At 38.4% G+C, this 19,790-nt stretch overlaps 2 protein-coding genes across 2 annotated transcripts; both read left to right on the plus strand.

The window, feature by feature from the left end:
• The first annotated feature begins 8,279 nt into the window (after positions 1 to 8,279).
• LOC141617834 (uncharacterized) lies at positions 8,280 to 11,123 on the plus strand. Its single transcript, XM_074434972.1, has one exon. The coding sequence runs from the start codon at positions 8,280 to 8,282 to the stop codon at positions 11,121 to 11,123; it is 2,844 nt and encodes a 947-aa protein (XP_074291073.1).
• Positions 11,124 to 11,858: 735 nt separating this feature from the next.
• Positions 11,859 to 13,763, plus strand: LOC141617835 (uncharacterized). The gene is made up of 2 exons (XM_074434973.1): positions 11,859 to 12,558; positions 13,063 to 13,763. The coding sequence occupies exons 1-2, from the start codon at positions 11,859 to 11,861 to the stop codon at positions 13,761 to 13,763; spliced, it is 1,401 nt and encodes a 466-aa protein (XP_074291074.1).
• The last annotated feature ends 6,027 nt before the right edge of the window (positions 13,764 to 19,790 follow it).

The raw sequence follows: 19,790 nt of genomic DNA on the forward strand, positions 1-19,790 counted from the left end.
CCAAAAATAATACTCAATAAACATTATCACTAACAAATAACTATTGTCAACAAGTAGTTTTTTTTTTAATTGGGTCCTTATCACTCCAACCTAAACCCATCAATATACGTTTCAAGTCACTAGCAAACACACACTTGTAATTTATTAATGAGCAAAAAAATTCGCAAACAATTCCCTTAGTTCTCCAAATACACAATGTAGAATAAATAATTACTCCACATATGCATTCAGAGAACATTAAAGGAATTGTCACCGAGCTCTTTCCTCATTAACAAATCACAAATACATGTTTGCTACCTAAGTGACTTGAACGTACAAAGACGATCCCAAACGGGGACTATTCAAAAATTACTCCTAATGAGTAATTTTTGAACGGGTACTAAGTCAATATGAACATTAATTTCAATAATATTAAAAACAAAACATACTACAATGACTACTTTCTTAATAATGTCAATTAACAAAAACTAAGTAACATGACTAATTTTTCATTTTAAATATCTAATCTAATTAACATTAATTAAAATTATCATTTTAAAAACATTAACATTACACAAAATTTAACAATTCACAAAACTACTACTAACTATTACTAATTAAGCTAATTAAGCTACTACTAACTACTACACAAAATTTAACAATTCACAAAAAACTACAACAAAATGGCTTCTATCCTAATTCAACATGCATCAACACTAACTAATACTAATTAAGATAATTAAACTAATTAAACAAAAAAATTAATTAAAAAGAGATTAAAAATACCTAATTAATTTTACTAATAAGTAAAAAGGAAGGGTGACCGGCAGTGGTGGACAAAATCGGCGGCGGTGGCGGCGTCGGTGGCGGCGGCGGTGTTAACCTATACAAATAATAAAAATAAAGACAAGAAAAGGAAAAAGGAAAAGGAAAAGGAAAAGGAAAAACAAGATATAAATGACAAACCTGGGGTGGTGGTGGTCGGCGGCACGAGAGTGTGGTGGTGGTGTGGTGGTGGTTGGCGGATTTGGGGAGAATAGAGGAGTAAAAATTGATTTGGGGGAAAATAATAACGATGAGAACGAGGATGGCTGATGCGGTATTTATAAGACTCCTGACGGAAATTCCGTCAGGACTCCGCTTTTTTGGAAATATCTGACGGAATTTCCGTCAGTTAAGTCAAATTTCTGTTGACTTATCTGACGGAAATTCCGTCAGATGTCTCCAAAAAAGCGGAGTCCTGACGGAATATCCGTCAGTGGTTTCCTCTCAATTATTGTTACACTGGGTAATAATTGAGGGAAATCAACTGACGGAATTACCGTCACTAATGCTCAATTCTGACGGATTATCCGTCAGTATGGGCTTAATTATTGACGGCTTTTCCGTCAGAGAGAAATGGCGCCTTTATTTTTTTTACGCGCTGGTATTATCTGACGTCATGTGACGGATATTCCGTCACTAATAGACTCCTGACGGATATTCCGTCACAAGGCCGTCAGTTATTTAAAATATCTGACGGACTTCAAAATCCGTCACATCTACCGTCAGTTTTCCGCGTTTTTTTTGTAGTGGGTGGGATTCCGACTCCCCCCGCGGTTGTTCCCACACCGGGTTTTCCGCGTCACCAAAAACTCTTTGCGTCGATCTTTCTTTCATTGCCTTTTACTTTGTTTTGCGCCGTGATTCCTTGATTCGCTCATAGTTATAGACGATCACTTTGACTCACCAATCTAAACAACTAACCGGTAAATTTTTACCAAAACACTGATCACCGCCGTCATACGACAGTAATGTCAAACTCTAGTCAGCCAATCATTACCGATTAATGATGACCAGCTGACAAATAAATAAATAAATCCCTGATATTCCTTTTACGAGATTTATTATGTAAACGCACTTATTGTGGAGGACACTACTCCAACAGCTCGGCAACCATAGCACCAAGATAATAAAAACCACTCTCCACAAGTTGCAAACTCAACTTACGAAACTCGGCACAAAGGTCATCGGGGAGTACACGGATAGCACTCAAGGAATGAGTCGGCTTCCTACTAAGGGCATCGGCAACCACATTTGCCTTTCCTTCATGATACAACAACTCCAAGTCATAATCATTCACCAATTCCAACCATCGTCGTTTTCTCATATTCAAATCCTTTTGGGTGAAGATATACCTCAAACTCTTATGATCGGTGTAGATACGACAATGGACTCCAATGAGGTAGTGTCTCCACATCTTCAAGGCATGAACAACGATGGCTAACTCCAAATCATGAGTGGGGTAGCTCACCTCATGAACTCTAAATTATCGCGAAGCATAGGCAACAACTCTTCTATTTTGCATGAGAACACAACCCAAACCCATCTTAGAAGCATCACAAAACACATCAAAATCAACTCCATCCTCGGGCAAGGTCAACACGGGAGCGGTAGTCAACCTCTTCTTCAACTCTTGGAATGCATCTTCACAAGCTTCGGTCCACACAAACTTGGTCTCTTTCTTCAAAAGTTGAGTAATCGGTCTAGAAAGCTTGAAAAAATCTTCCACAAAGCGACGGTAATAACCTGCCAAACCCAAGAAACTACGGATCTCACCAACATCGGTTGGGTTCTTCCACTCAATCACGGCTTCAATCTTCGAAGGATCTACCATAACACCATCCTTAGATATCACGTGGCCTAGAAAAGACACCTTAGACAACCAAAATTCACACTTGGAGAATTTGGCAAACTACTTTTGGCGACGGAGGATCTCCAAAATGATACGAAGGTGATCGGCATGCTCTTCTTCGGACTTGGAATAGATGAGGATATCGTCAATGAAGACCACAACACACTTGTCTAAGAACTCACTGAAGGTCCGGTTCATTTGATCCATGAAGATAGAAGGGGCATTGGTTAAACCAAAGAGCATCACCTTAAACTCAAAGTGTCCAAACCTTGTGCTAAAGGCGGTCTTAGGGATATCGGACTCACGAACGGGAATTTGATGGTAACCGGATCTCAAATCAATCTTGGAGAAAGTAGAAGCACCTTTGAGTTGATCAAACAAATCTTCAATTCTTGGTAGAGGATACATGTTCTTGATGGTAACACGGTTTAGCTCACGATAGTCAATGCAAAGTCTCAGGGATCCATCTTTGTTCTTCACAAAGAGAACGGGAGCACCCCAAGGTGAGGCACTAGGTCTAATGAATCCTTTCTCAATCATCTCATCAAGTTGCTTTCTCAACTCCTTCAACTCGGTTGGCGCCATACGGTACGGAGCTTTAGCAATCGGACCGGTTCCGGGTACAAGGTCGATAGAAAACTCAACGTCACGCTCGAGAGGAATTCTGGGCAATTCTTCAGGAAAGACATCGGCGAACTCACAAACCACGGGCACTTCTACGATCTTTGGTAAGGAAGGGGAGGTAGAAGTCACCACACAAAGAAAGATTTGGTAACCTTTCCTCCTCATACTCATCAACTTCAAAGCGGAGATGAATTTCACACCTTCTTGGGAACGGACTCCTCTGTAGGACACACGAGTGCCTAGCGGACTCTTGAGGTGAATCTTTTGGTCTCTACACTCGAATCTTGCATGATACTTTGACAACCAATCCATACCCAAAATTACATCGAATTCCTCAAGGGGAAAACGAGGTAGGTTAGCGGGGAATAAGGTTCCCGAAATAGAGATAGGAATGTCGGAGAAAGAAAGGGAACAGGAGAACATTTCTCCGGAAGGTAAAGATATAGGAGTTTCCTCACTAGGAATAGGTTCAAGGGCTAATTTTTCCGAAAACTTGGAAGATATAAAGGATAAAGATGCGCCGGTATCAAATAGAATAAGGCAAGGTTGATAAAAAATTGAGAACATACCCGTGATGATATCGGGATGAGCGGCGGCTTCAGCTCGACTCATGACAAAGATGGTTCCTCTTGGCCTATCATTTGGAGTAGGAACATTCTTCTTCTCGGGGCAATCGGCAACACGATGTCCGGGCTTCTTACAATGAAAGCAAGTCAAGGGCTTGCCATAGCATCCAACTCCGGGGTGTAGAGCTTGTCTACAATGGTAGCACTTACGGTCCTTCTCAAGTTCATTAGTTGATGTGGGAGCTTGACCTCTAGGTTCTTGAACTCTTGGTCCTTGTCCTCCATGGTCTTGCATTCTTGGCACAAACCTCCTCTTATTGCATAGTTGGAAGTAGAAGGTACAAATGGTCTCTTGCCATGAAAGTTAGAACGGTAAGAATGAGAAGAGGAGTGGGGCTTGGATTCTTCTTCAATGGCCTTCAAAGAGCTTTCGACCCAAATGGCATCATCATAGACTTCCACAAAGGTAGTTGAGTTACTTCTCACCATGCTTTCCACTTTAGGATTCAACTTGTTCTTGTAGAAGTAGACACGATCCTCTCCATCTTTCACGAACTTGGAGGCATAATGAGCAAGTTCATTAAACTTGTCGGTGTAGGCTTGAATTGATAGCTTCCCTTGCTTGAAGTCCATCAACTCCTTCAATCTTTGTTGTTTGAGCTCCTTAGGGTAAAAGCGAGTCTCCACAAGTGACTTGAAGCGGTTCCAATCAAAGTTGGGGTCTTGAGTAGCAGTAGGACCGGTCAAAGTCCACCACCTATCGGCTTCCTTCACGAGAAAGTGAGAGGCTAACCTCACCTTGTCCTCCTCTCGGGCATCAAAGAGAGATAAATTCTTCTCCATATCACGAAATCACTCCGAGAGAGCGACGGGATCCACTTCACCACCATAGATCCTAGCCTTGTTCCTTGCTAGTTGACTTGCAATCCAAGCATAACTTCCTTGACGGTTGGCTTCATGAGTAGGGGGAGCGGGTTGAGCATTTTGTTGATTAGCAAGCACTTGAGTGAGGGCTTGCATGATAGAATTTTCCACATTAGTTGGTCGTACCATCTTTTCGCACAAGAGCAAACAAGTTAGAACCTGTCATAAATCATACACAAAAAGGCTACCAACTTAGGTCCTTAATTCTACCCATCTCTCATTCATTATTCAAGGTCAAGTTGAAATTTAAGTTGGGGTACACGTGTGTGCGTCGGGAGCAATATATGCTCTGATACCAACTGTGACACCCCTCGTTGAGGAAACTAAATGTAACTAGTAAATCGTGGCGGAAACACGAGATTTTTAAAACTTTTAAGGTCTCTAATGAAGTCCAACGCGAGACATCACCAACACGATAAATAAGTTTAGATAGTTAAGTTTAAGTTTACAACACAAGTCTAATTATTGGGGAAAAGATATCCCACGAATTAACATAAGTTCAAAAGCGGGTGAGTCTATCAAGTGATGACTAAATAAGGTCCAAGGTAAGAACTCGCTAGCTCACACGGTCTTCCCCACTTATGCTTCATCACCAACCTATCATTCATAATAAATATGAAAGCCACAGTCAGTGGGGAGTAACTCAGGGTCCTCCCAGCCACAATATGTCAAAATACAAGTAATTAGGAATTTAATTAAGCAAACAAGCATAAGAATAAATACTTATGGTGACAAGAGAATCATGATTATTAGACGAAATGCAATAAGAGTAGTTATGCACAAATGAGAGAAGAATAATTAGGTCGAACGGTCAAATACTGACTCGACTCAAATGTAAGACAAATTACAAAGTATGGACAAACAAGACTCCCAACGTAGACTCCAACCTCCTGGTAGGACGACGATCATAATACGGTCCTAGTCTAAACCTGGCCAGACTCTCGGGATGGACGACACCCGATTCGACATGCGGTGACCCATCCGCATCCAAGACTCGAAACATGGTACACCTAACCGTGACCGAAAAGTCGAGTAACCCCAAATCGGAACTTTGTCACCTAACCGTGACCCACGAACCGAAGAGGCGGAAGGATAACTAGCCCAATCCGGAAACATGGCACCTAACCGTAACCAATGGTCCGAAAGGGTATTAAGGAGTGTCAAGTCGTCACACAATGTAAATCGTCACACCTGGGTCCAAACGAGAACCACAATAATTTGCATGATCACAACATGAATAAATCTTAAAGTAACCAATAATCGATGGGGAAAAAGATACATGCATAACTCAATTATTATTGGAAGTCACAAGTAAAAAGGAGCAAACAGGGAACTCCCAGCCGGGAGGAGTACCGGCCGCCGGGCCACCGGCTGGGGCAACACACCAAAATTAAAAATCAATGGAAACTTACAGTGCCCTCCCAGCCGGTTGGTGGACCGGCTGTCGGCCCACCGGCTAGGAGTACTAGCCAAAATATAAAAGTCACAAAATCTTACAGGGACTTCCCAGCCGGTTGGTGGACCGGCTGCCGGCCCACCGGCTAGGAATACGGCCAACATAAAAATTCCATAATACTTGCATAGAACTCCCAGCCGGTTGGTGGACCGGCTGCCGGCCCACCGGCTGGGAATACGGGCTTACCAAACAGCGTCAAAAACATACGGAACCTCCTAGCCGGTTGGTGGACCGGCTGCCGGCCCACCGGCTGGGAATACACTTACACGGGATTGACTTAAATCGACTTTCAAACCATTTGAAACCAACCAAAAATCGTTTCCCATCAATGTTTACGTATCCTAGCATGATTCTAACTCGGAAAAACAACATATTTGAGCATGTAATTGGCAATTTCGGATTTAAAAGATAAGGCATGAGATTTTCACTCAAACATGTGAGAATTTGCAAACAAGCATGACATTCAACATCCAAATTAGCACAAATCATGAAAGATACAACTTTCAGCATTCATAAGGGATTATTACTACATAAAACCACGCAATTTTAACATAAAAGTCGATTAACCCATCACCGTTACCTTTTTGCACTTCAATCTTCTAAAGATTCGTCAATGATGTAGCTATCCTCCTCCGGGTTGTCCAAATTCTCCCCTAAACACAAAAACAAAGACATTAAGTCAAGAACCCATGTTCTTGTAACATGAAAATTCTGAAATAAGAGAGAAGATGGTGACTTTCTTACTTAGAAAGAAAGGAAATGAGAAAAGGAAGAGAATGGCGCGAAAAGGAACGAGATTGGTGAAGAATTGAGTGAGATATGGTGATTTTAGGGTTAGTAAGAGAAGGTTCAACAATGGTGATGTGTTTGTTGGGGAAATTTCAGAAATTAGAGGCGAGGAAGATGAAGTTGTGAGGGTTTAGTTGGGGTTTTGTGTAGAGAAAAGAGAAGGAAAAGACCCATGAGTCAAGATAAGCTCAATAACTCAAAATTAGTCGGTTTCCACTAGAATTTTCGTCTCAAGCCTACTATAACTCAAGACGGAGAATAATATGATTATAATCTACACTATTATTACCGTTATACGACTATGACGATAGTTTATGAAAATAAGCTTTAAATAATAATTATTTAATAAAAATTACTTAAAAGTTTATTTAAAATATGAGGAAAGCGCGGGGTGTTACAGATTTATTTAATTACATGGAAGTCCCTTGGTTTCTGGAATTAATATATAATATTGATATATATATATATATATATATATATATATATATATATATATATATATATATATATATAGTAATGGGATCATGTAAGTCCACCTTCTAAGTGTGAGTCCATGAGTCCTCTTGAGGACCATTGGATGAGGGAGATGGAGGGCTGAGATTAGAAGCTAAAAATGATTATTAATAAGCTAATTTTCCACTCTCTGTAACACCCGTAATTTTCTAATCTCACTTATTTAATTTATGTTTATAAGATGTAAATTTTAATACTTATATTTACCGGTTTGGTACAAATCGTTAACTGATGCCGTTTGAAATCTTATTTCAGTCCGATTTCTTCTCGGACCGACTTTTTATTGAAGTGACATTTTTGTAAAATGGGAAAATTTATAAGGACCAATTTTCTGCTTATTTGGACCGTGTATTTTGATAAATAAAATAAATTGTTTGGTTATCTTTGTTTATCAAATTATAAGATATTTATATTCATTTAACTTTAATTGTTTAACAAGAAAAGGAAAAGATAATTTGGGTGTTAACCCTTACCTTAACTGATTTTGTATAAGATAAATAAGGAGATTTTATACTCTCATTTCTTATTTCATTTCCTATTAAACACTCTTTACTTTGTCTACATACATAAAGGCATATCCAGCTACAGAGATAAAAATTCTAGAGAGATAAAAATTCTCCATTTTTTTTGAATGCTTGAACCAAACAATGGTCTCCCACCGGAGACCAACCCCCCAACGCCCACTAACTCTGTCCTAGTTCTTAGCCCTGTTTCATCATTCCCTCCTCTCCCAAAAAATTCCAAAAGGAAAACTATGCATATCGATTCGTTCAATGCCCAGAATTCAATCGCCCCAATTACAAGTGTACCAAATCCCACCATTCTCATACCCAATTCTAGCGAGACAATAGGGATTACAGCGTCTTCTTACAAGTCGATGATACAAGGATTTGATGATGGTGCCAATCCCTTGAATGATCTGTCTCTCGATGATATCGATCTGGATTCAGAGGATGATGCAGAAGAAGAGGGAGATGAGGAAGATGTTATGTGCCCTAGGATATGCCTGACCAAAAAGGAAAAAGCGATCATCTATAAACCGTGGCGTCATTCACTCATCATAAAGATGTTTGACAAATATATTGGCTATTTATCGCTAATGAGAAAGTTACAAGCAAAATCGTCGATTAAAGGCAAACTGACTTTAACTGATCTCACGAATTCATACTACATTGTACGATTTTCATCAAAGCAAGACTATGATTTTGTAATGACCCAGGGTCTATGGATGATCGATGACCACTACCTCACCATCAGGAAATGGGTGCCTAATTTCGTTCCTACGGAAGACAACATAACAAAGCTCACAGCGTGGGTTCGCATCCCGAATTTGCCAGTTGAATACTTTAACTCTACTTTTTTAAAGAAAATCGGATCAAAGATAGGGGAAGTGATACGCATCGACAACAACACGACTACTGCTCAAATAGACCAATTTACCCGGTTAAGTGTTGAGGTCGATATTTCTAAACCTTTATTGTCGAAGTTCAGGCTTAATGGCAAAGTATATGGTATCCAATATGAAGGTTTAAAGATGATTTGCTTTAAATGTGGTAAAACAGGCCATACAACAGAACAATGCAAGAAAGATGAGTCCTCAAAAGTTATTATGGAAGTAGATGATCAAAGTGATAACCATTTTGATGCCAACGCAGGAATAAAGGCTAACTCCTTAGAAGCAGGCCTTCGACCAGAAGAAAGTGCGGATTTCAGGGAATGGTTGGTTGTCAAGAAACCACCTCGGAGAAAACCGATCACCTCCGTTAAGCAAGCCTTAGGTCCGGGTAATGAAAACACAATATTCAATTTTGGTCAATCATCGAAATCCTCGGGGTCAAGATTTGGTATTCTCGAAGTCAATCCTGAAGATTCTATAATCCCGCAAAATCCAAGTCAAGCCCCTATTAATGCTCCAAATTCTGGTATTATACCTCCACAAAATCATGGATCAAATAAAATTATCAATCAAAGAATTGTTTCCTTAAATAAGCAAACCAATAAACTTCTCTCAAATTCTTTTTCTAATAGAAATATTAATAGGTATAATAAGAAAGATATCCAAAATCAATCTATTTCCATTCTTACTAAAAAATCTACTAGCCAAAATATTCCTAAAGATTCCTCTAATATTCTAAAAGATATTACTAATATCCCAGCCATCACAAAACTTCCCATCACCACGCTTACATCAAATAATGCTCCAGCTTCATCGTCCATTCTTAAGAATTCATCCTTAGAATCTGAGTCAGTCCATACCAATGAACCGACACCCACACTTCTCTTATCTCGACCACCCCCTCCCTCAACCTTGATGCCTCCCTCAGAACCCCCAGATCGAGGTCATCCCGCAACTCAAAAAGTGGCGATCTCCACTTGGCCGGAGATGGCAGCTCCTTACCTGGGAATAATGATATCGGAGTATCCAATCATGGATGTGAGAATCGAGTTAGCGGAGAACAACCCCTCGAATCTAACGATGGAATTGTCGATACCTTGGAGTATTGATAGTGTCCTAAAGCTTGTAAGTAGAGCCTATCTATTATCTCTAAATTATTTACCTGATTTAATGAGTACAAGAATACCAAATTTGACTCCTAACCTACCCCATATCATGTTTATGGTATGGAATGTTCAAGGCACCAGACATAAGAACAAAATCAATGTTATAAAGGAAGTAGTTCGTGTTTATAAACCCTCTGTGTTATCTCTCGTCGAGACTCATATGGGAGGAGATCATGCAATCAAACTAGGTAACATCCTCGGTTATAATGGGTACTCTCGGGTAAATGCAGTTGGGTTTAGTGGTAGCATATGGCTATATTGGAAAACTGGAGTTGTCACAGTGAATCCGGTTAGAGAGCACCCGCAGTATATCACTATAGAAATTGCTCGAAATGGTGAATTCCCCTGGTTTTTTTCAGCAAACTATGCAAGCCCGGACCCTAACAATCGTCAAGAGTTGTGGAACGAACTGGAAGCTTTTGCACGAAATAATAATAGACCTTGGCTTATCGCTGGCGACATTAATGAGACTAGTTCTCTTAGTGAAAGGCATGGGGGTGATGCGAATATGGCAAGACGATGTCAGAATTTTAATAATTGGATCGAAAATTGCGAGTTTATTGAATTAGCTTTCACTGGAGCCTCTCATACTTGGGCAAGGGGTAACACCGAGGAAACTCGGAAAAGTGCGAGATTGGATAGGGCTCTCTGTAATGCGGAGTGGGGAACGTTATTCGAAGATGTAATGGTCAATCACCTCCCAGCAGTTCAATCTGACCATTGCCCTCTTCTTATATCACCAAATGGTTTCGCTCCTCTTAATGCCGTCAACAGGCCTTTCCGCTTTCAAGCGTGCTGGCTTACCCATGAGAGATTCAAAGACTTCATTGAGTCTAATTGGCCAACATACGGCGTTTTTCCAACACGGTTAGAGTCTTTGTCGAGGAGGCTCCAAGATTGGAACTCAGAAGTGTTTGGCGACATATTTAAGAGGAAAAGATCGCTAATGGCAAGAATAGGTGGCTGTCAACGAGAGCTCTCGATGGGAAGACAGAGTCATCTAATCAAACTAGAAGCGAAATTACGTAAAAACTAAATGAAGTTCTTGCTCAGGAAGAACTTTTATGGTATCAAAAGTCGAGATTGGAGTTTATTAAGGATGGAGACCGTAACACTTCTTACTTCCATGTCAGTACGCTTATTCGTCGTTGGCGTAACAAGATCACTTCGCTAAAAAATAATGAAGGGCATTGGCTTGATGATACGGCGGAGATTAAGAACACTGTGGTCGAGTATTTTAAAAATTTATATAAGGATGATAATTCTTCGAGTGAGCTAGATAATATTCCTTGGGATTTATTTCAAGACTTTAATAATGAGGATTGGGAGTGACTAACAAGACCGTTTTATATAGCGGAAATTGAACAAGTTATTAATCATATGGGTTCGCTTAAGGCTCCAGGTCCGGAGGGTTTCCAAGCCTTGTTTTATCAGAAGAATTGGTCTCTTATCGCTCCTTCTCTATGTGACATGGTTATTAACGCACTTGAGGGGAAGGGGCTACCGGAAGGGTTAAAAGATACCCACCTTGTTCTTATTCCCAAGGTAAATACTCCAGAATCGATTACTCAATTCCGCCCTATAAGTTTGTGTAATGTAGCCTATAAAATTATCAGCAAAACCCTTGCAAACCGAATTAAGAAGGTGCTACCCCACGTTATCTCTGAGACGCAAAGCAGGTTTGTTCCGGGATGTCAAATTACTGATAATATAGTCGTGTTTCAAGAAGCTATACACTCTATGCGCAAAAAGAAAAGGGAAAACCGGCATCATGGCTACTAAAATCGACCTTGAAAAAGCTTATGACCGTCTTCGATGGAGTTTTATTTATGCTACTCTAAGCGACATGAGCTTCCTGCTCCTTCTTATTGATGTTATTATTGAGTGCGTTCAGTCACCTCGTATGCGGATTTTGTGGAACGGCGAGCCAACAACTCAGTTTATACCTTCACGCGGTCTCCGTCAAGGGGACCCCTTGTCCTCTTACCTTTTTGTCATGTGCTTAGAAAAATTAAAACAAGCTATCAATTTAGAGGTTCGCAATCATAATTGGAAGCCAATTATTTTATGTCGAGATGGAACTATGCTCACTAATCTCTTCTTCGCGGACGACATGGTTATATTCGGGGAGGCATCAGTAGAACAAGCTCTAGTAATCAATTTTGTTATCAATAATTTTTGTAAAGCTTATGGTGAAAAGGTTAGTGTTCCTAAGTCTCGGGTTTTCTTTTCTAATAACACGGACATTAGCACCAGAACCGAGGTGTGTGAGGCCTTGGGGTTCGAAGAAACGGATGACCTAGGAAAGTATCTCGGGATGCCTACTATTAATGGTCGTGTTACTAGGCAAACCTTTGCTCATTTAGAAGACAAGATCAATAAGAGGTTAGCAGGGTGGTCGACTAAACGACTATCTCTAGCCGGGAGAGCAACTCTTGTTCAATCCACCCTGACTACCATAGCCAATTATAGTATGCAATCGACCAAAATCCCAAGATCAGTCTGTGACTCTATCGACAGAAAATCTCGTCGCTTTCTATGAGGAGGTAATGAGGAAAAGAATTCGGTCCATCTTATTTCGTGGGAAAATGTCCAAAAACCTAAATCGCTTGGAGTAATTGGCATTCTATCGGCAAGGCAAGCTAATGCAGCATTCTTAACAAAGTTAGGTTGGAGAGTTTTATCTGAACTAATGAGCCTTTGGTCTCGGGTTCTTCGAGCTAAGTATTGAAACAATCCTTGCGATATCAATATTTTTCAATCCAAGAGAAGTATATCCAATGTGTGGGCGGGTATATCGTCGCAAGCTAAAACTATAGCGCGAGGAACTGCCACGACGGTAGGAAATGGCCGATGCACTCTGTTTTGGGACCACGCATGGGTTGATGGGGTCTGCCTATCCGATCATAATAATGCTCTAATCCCAGAGGCCATCTTGAGTGCTTCAGTGGGTGATATGTGGTGTGTCAATTCAGGGTGGAAATGGGAACTTTTCTCCGACCTACTACCGCAAACTATTCTCCAGAAGATTGCATCCATTTCTCTCATTGAAGACCCTGATATGGAGGACTCCCTCTACGGGATTGGTACTTCAACAGGCAAGTTTTCGATAAAATTAGCCCTCGGTTTCTTGCAAAGCGAGAATACAACGGATGAAATAGAACCAATAATTTGGCGCACTATCTGGCTTTTGCCTATACAACAACGAGTCCGTATGTTCCTATGGTTAGCAGGTCATGAGAGAATAATGGTGAATGTTAATAGAGTTAAACAAAATATGGGGGATAATCCCCTGTGCCCACGATGCGAAGAAGACGAGGAAACAACTGATCATCTTCTCCGTCATTGTGAAATTTCACGACAGGTATGGAGTCTACTCGGTATAGATAGCTCTAATCCCACATTCTATAATTCGTCTTTCCCCGAGTGGATTACTAAGTGTGCAAGTAACGGAGTAGCGACGTCGGAACCAAACTGGCCGATCTTTTTCGCCATAACGTGTTGGTGGCTATGGAAATGGCGTAATAATATCGTGTTTGGGCGTGAGGCAGAAAATCCAACGAATCCTAAAGTTTTCCTTCATCAGCAGTTTGATGCTACGAAAAAAGCCTTCGACCGTTTTGATATCTTTATCCCTAACTCTCAACCGGTGAGTAAAGAAGTGTACATCCGCTAGCTCCCACCTCCACATAATTGGATTTTACTAAATGCAGATGGTGCGTCGAAGGGTAATCCTGGTCCGGCAGGAGGAGGAGGAATTTTCCGCGACGAGACGGGTAACTTTATTTCCGCTTTCTACTTTTCGTCTGGTAGCTTTACCTCCATGAAAGCTGAGTTCCTCGCTCTTCCAGAGGGTCTAGAGAAGGCGAGATCGATGCGAGTTACTAGGCTCCTAATTCATATGGATAATCGTCCGTGTGTTTATATTATTAACGAGAAACAACTCGTAAGCAATAGCCTTAAGTTCATCACCAGGCGCTGTCATGACTTGATGAATGAAGACGGTTGGGTAGTCAAGCTTGAGCATACGTATAGAGAAGCGAATAGGGCTGCATATTATTTGGCCAATCAAGGAGTTTATTCGAGTACTATTGTTAATTATTTGGATACTCCGAGTCAGGGGCTTCGCCCCATCGTTCGGGAGGACATTTTTTGTGTCTCTATTCCCCGTGTAATAGCTAATAATTAGATTTCGGGGCTTTACCCCTCATTCGTACCAAAAAAAAAACCTTTGTCTACATACATTCTTATTCCATTTTCACAAAAAAAATAAGGAGAAATACTTCCGTGTGTTTGTTCAATCATCACCCTCATTTCTCTCCTTCGGCTGTTAATTTTATAATTCTATGTACGTGCTTGCCTTCTTGCTTCTTTATTTACATTTACAAATAATTCTACGTACGTGCTTACCTTCTTGCTTCTTTATTAAGAGCGATCTTCTTTCATTATCCGTTCATCCATATTCTAAGGGTAATTATCGTCCTTAATCGTTGTCGTATATTTAGTTTTGGTTTTTATTTAATTAGTATATGATTTAATCATATATGAATGTTTGTTTTTGGAGGCTATCGTCAAGATCCGTACGAGGAAGAGTATTTCATCGATTTGGAACGCGAATAAGAGGTAACTCTTAAGGGCGTGACTCGATGTTTCATCAGTTTTACGAGTAGTTGTCTGATTATGCACTTTTTAATGTTTAATTTGTTATTTATGCAAAATTCGTTTTTATGGTGTATAAAACTTATGATAAATCTCTGAATATTAAAGGATGATCGTATAAAATTTCAAGTATAAAAACGCTGGTTTGTTGTTTTAATTAAAATAAATCGTCTTTTGGTCATAATAATGAGTTTTAACCAATTTTGATTTATTAATTATTAAATAATGAAATAATTTCGTGAGATTGATTATTTTCAGTCCTATGATATATGTTGATATTTAAGAAATTTTAATATCCAGTTTATAGGTTTAATTTATAATTAAAAGTATTTAATCTTTGTTTGGGCAGAATTGATATTTGATTTTTAATAGTTAGTTTTTGGAAGTTTTAATTTTCTTGGCTTATTTAAATGGCTCAAATAATGAATTTAAGAATGATACAAATTTTTATATGAGCTGTTTTGGGCCGATTTATAATTCTAATAATTGAAATACAAATCTGGCGTTTTTAGAGATGTATTTATAATAAATGGATTTCGTGAGTTTTGGTTTCTGGAAATGTTATTTCTGGTCTTTTTATGTCATTCCAGAATGTTACAAGTTTTCTTTGGGACCTATTTGGTCAAAAGCTATTTTTATTAAATAAATTGGTGTTTTTCGGTTTTATTGTCAATTTAGTTTTTAATTCGGTTAAAATGCCAAATAAACATATCGTTTTACGAAATTTTACAGGCATGTCAGTGTTGTTATTAGTAGTGACCACGTTAAATTTCATGAGTATCAAAGTTAAACTCGATTTTTATAAAAATAAAACACTGTTTTGGTTAAACTGAGTAAATAATGGTTTTGAAGTTAATTTATGGAGAAGGGTATTATGGTTATTTTTCATATAATTCCAGAATGTGTTAAAAGCCTGTTTTATAAGAAGTATTTGAATAAAATTGTTTTATCATTTTAAATAATAGATTAGTATTTAAATTGGATTACCCAATTTGGTAATAAGATAATAACTTTTATTTTCTAACTTTTTAAATGACATTATTTATAACATCATACATTAGTATTTTCATAAGATTTCTACTTTGAGAAGGAACGCAATTATAATTACTAACTTTATTTACATATTTATTTATATTCAAACCGGCTCATTTATTTAATTATTACGATATTAAAGACCCGTTTATAAACTAACCCGAGTCACCCGACAAATTATTTAATTAAAACCCGACACACAAGATACCAAACAACAAACACCACCCTATACACCGTGTAAACCGCGTGCAACCACCCCCCATAAACACCCTCCAAACCGACACCACACACCACCACAGCCACCACCCGATATGCCTACCTTCTCTCTACACCACCGTCTTCCCAAACACCCACTCACCACCAGCAACCTATAAACCCACGCCCTAATCCACCCGACACCAACAACATCCCTCTGACACACCTACAAAACCCGTCCCAAAATGCCACCTAACACCGCCTATGCTGCCACCTACAACCACCACTCAACTCCCCTATCCGCCCTCGAAAAGAACCACCTAAAAACACCCTAACCCAGACCACCAGCAACCACCAAAACCCCCCCGAAAACTGCCTGCCCAGAACACGACTACCTCCCCTGTTTTCCATGTTTACCGCCACCACCAACACCAGCCGCCACCTGCCGCCACGCCAACACGACCACCATGGTCGACTAACTACCCCCGTCATAACCCCACCATAACCGGGTTAAGTCTCGGTCATTATAGGGTTCAATTACCCATTCCAATCCCCCACGACCAAACCCGCATAACCCTCCTGACCATCCACCTTTACCCACCCCAAAAACCACCCTATCAAGGTCCACGTCAGTCAAATAAGGTCAGGTCTTAATCTTGGCAGTCCAAGGTTGTTCTAGGTCCAAATCCCGAGTCCTATGGTGGTCTAATTATCGAGTTATAATATACTAAAGTGTATACATAAGATGGTCTGAAATATTACCTTGAGTCGATTTATTGATTTTGTTAATTCTTCTTCTTTCCGTCTCCGAAAGCTCCTCCTCTTTAATTTGTGATTAATTTCTCAGATTTAATAGGGTATTTATAGTGTGGTATATAGAGAATACGAGGTCAATTAGGAAACTATTATAACTTACCTTGTTCCAATTAGTATAGGAATTCCTATTACTATTATATTATTATTATTATTATTATTATTATTATTATTATTATTATTATTATTATTATTATTATTATTATTATTATTATTATTATTATTATTATCATATACTATTAATCTTACCATAACTAGGATTTCCCCACACAATATTTACTAATTTATTATTGCCATAACTTTATTATTATTATTATAATTATAACTACCTTTATATATTATTATTTCCTTATTATATTATTATTAATTTCCCGATATAAATCCCGATTACACTCATACCGATTTAATAAGTTTCGGTCCAATAAACAATAGCACACGGCCCATATTATATTAGCTAAACCCAATTCCCGACTTGTATACTTAATTTATTATTTAATTAACGTCTTACTTGTATTTATTATTAGAAATGTCATTTAATCAATTATTAAATTACATAAATTACCTTCACAATTTATTATTAAAATACGGAGTATTACAGTCTTCCCCCCTAAAAATGAACTTCGTCCCGAAGTTCGCCCACAACTACTACCACAACACTCATAGACATTCTCATAACTAAGTATCATCCAACACAATTATGTATTTTACGATTTTCAATCATGTCAATCTTATAACAAGGTATCACAATAATAACTTAAAACACTCGTAGTATCACATTCCTTCCCCCTAAAAATAAACTTCGTCCTCGAAGTTCGGAATATCAAACAATAGGAACTAACAATTCATTGTTGTAACGCCACCAAATATTAAAACACTCATTATAATATAAACAATTATTATTTCCAACACGAATTAATGGTTAAATGAATACAAAATATTTGATTTATTTCCAAAATCACATCATATAGGATATTTGATCTAATCTTTTTTTTTTTTTAAAAAAATTTCAACTTCTTATTTAAGCTACTGGCGAATACATTACCAAGATAAATAATAACCTATAACAAAATACGCATAATTAATTAGTTAATCTTTTCTTAATAATGATATCTAACTTAAACATGGATGCAATTATTATAAACGTATATATAGGCTTAGGGCAACACATTTCGCATATAACTGGACATGGTAACGTACTCCACAAGATTCAAAAATATCAAGAAACAAAATTTTCATTTATTCAAGACCAAGGAAACATGTCACCACTTCTGAAAATCATAAATAACTAATAACACAATTACTTCTTGAGAATATTTACTTTATAGAAAATAGAGCGAGTTAATAAACCATGAGAAAAAGAATCAAGTCAAAAACTCATAGGATCAATTTATAATGCATTTTACAAACAACTTGGTCGAAACAGAAATTTTACAGCAACTTGTCATAAACTTAGGTCAATTTGTAAAAATCACCATAAATTATCAAAATATTTCCTTACAACGTGGCTTATCAAATTGGAAACATAAACAAATATTTTAAATAGTGGAGTTGGAATCATAACAAATCATTATGTAGTTTTTAAATGGTAAGTTTTACAAAAACATGACGCGGAAATATCACTGTACAGGAATATTTCGACTACTGTCCACTAAAATATTTATTTCTCCTAAACCGTATATTATTTGAACAATGAGACCAGTGGCATATGAAAGCTAACTCACAATGATATCACACATAAAACTTCCGTACACGGATAGTAAACAGAAAGTAAATGACAGCCAAAACAATCAAGAGTAAAATTTCGAGAAATCAACCAAAATCACATTCTTCACAATTTCACGCAATTCCTTTAACACTTCACATATTAATCATATTAACCCCTTCCACATACATGCCAACATACTTTTCCCATATCATCATTCTTATAACAATGCTTAAATAAATCATGTCATATCCCTTCACTGTAAAGACAAAGTAAGGTCCCCGTAACCGCAATCGCAAATAAAGACAACATGCAAGCAAGGCAACAAAACTTCCAAGGCAAAATAAACAACATTCATTTTAAATTACGCCACACTCTCAAGTATTCTCTCAGGGTTACCGGTTCAAAACTGGAAGGGCCGGAAGTTTGGTTTGAGGGGCCCTACTCATCCCAAGCCTTAAGGAGGCACCTAACAGTTTCTACCCGAGTTCATTTTATTAGACACATCCTATGTTCATTTATTATTCATTGGTTAGGCCTGAGGATCGTTTTGCTCTGATACCACTTTGTAACACCTCCATTTATTCAGGAGCCTTTAGCTAGACATTCTCAAATAAATAGGACTGTTACCATCTCGGTTTCCCGAGGTAGTAGATAACAAAGTCCAACTCACCAAAGTACTTTAAATAAAAACTTTAATGATTACATATGTTTTACAAATTAACCAACTAAAACTTAATATAAAAATAAATACATCTCGCAACGGAAACTAAATAAGTGATATAACTATATATGTGATCTAGACTTCATCTAAGGTTCCAAGTTTGGCTCACATCCCAATGCTCCCAAGTCAGCTAATCTTTAGTACCTGTCAAATCTGCTCCCCATAAAACGGTTCACCGCAGGTGTTCACGAATACACTGTCAACCGCGAGGTTGAGTAGGAATAAATACTAACAACAGAAACATACGATAACAATCCAATTCCTTTTTATATTGCACAACCCCCTGATAACGTGCTCCATCCTTTTACTTAGCACACCTCCCTTAACAACGTGCTCACATTACATCATTCCAATCGAAGTTGATGTATCCACCATCCCAACCGAATTTGAGGTATCCACCATCCCAACCGAAGTTGAGGTATCCATTATCCCAGTATAAAACCGAGGTATCCAACACAAATGCCATGATCAAAAACAATAGTAATCATCTCAGAACGAGTCTGAGGTATCCAATAATTACGACATGAGATAACTAATAACCACAATATAAACCAATGACATATGCTTAACATCTGATA

The sequence above is a fragment of the Silene latifolia genome, chromosome X (assembly GCF_048544455.1).
Source record: "Silene latifolia isolate original U9 population chromosome X, ASM4854445v1, whole genome shotgun sequence".
Taxonomy (NCBI): domain Eukaryota; kingdom Viridiplantae; phylum Streptophyta; class Magnoliopsida; order Caryophyllales; family Caryophyllaceae; genus Silene; species Silene latifolia.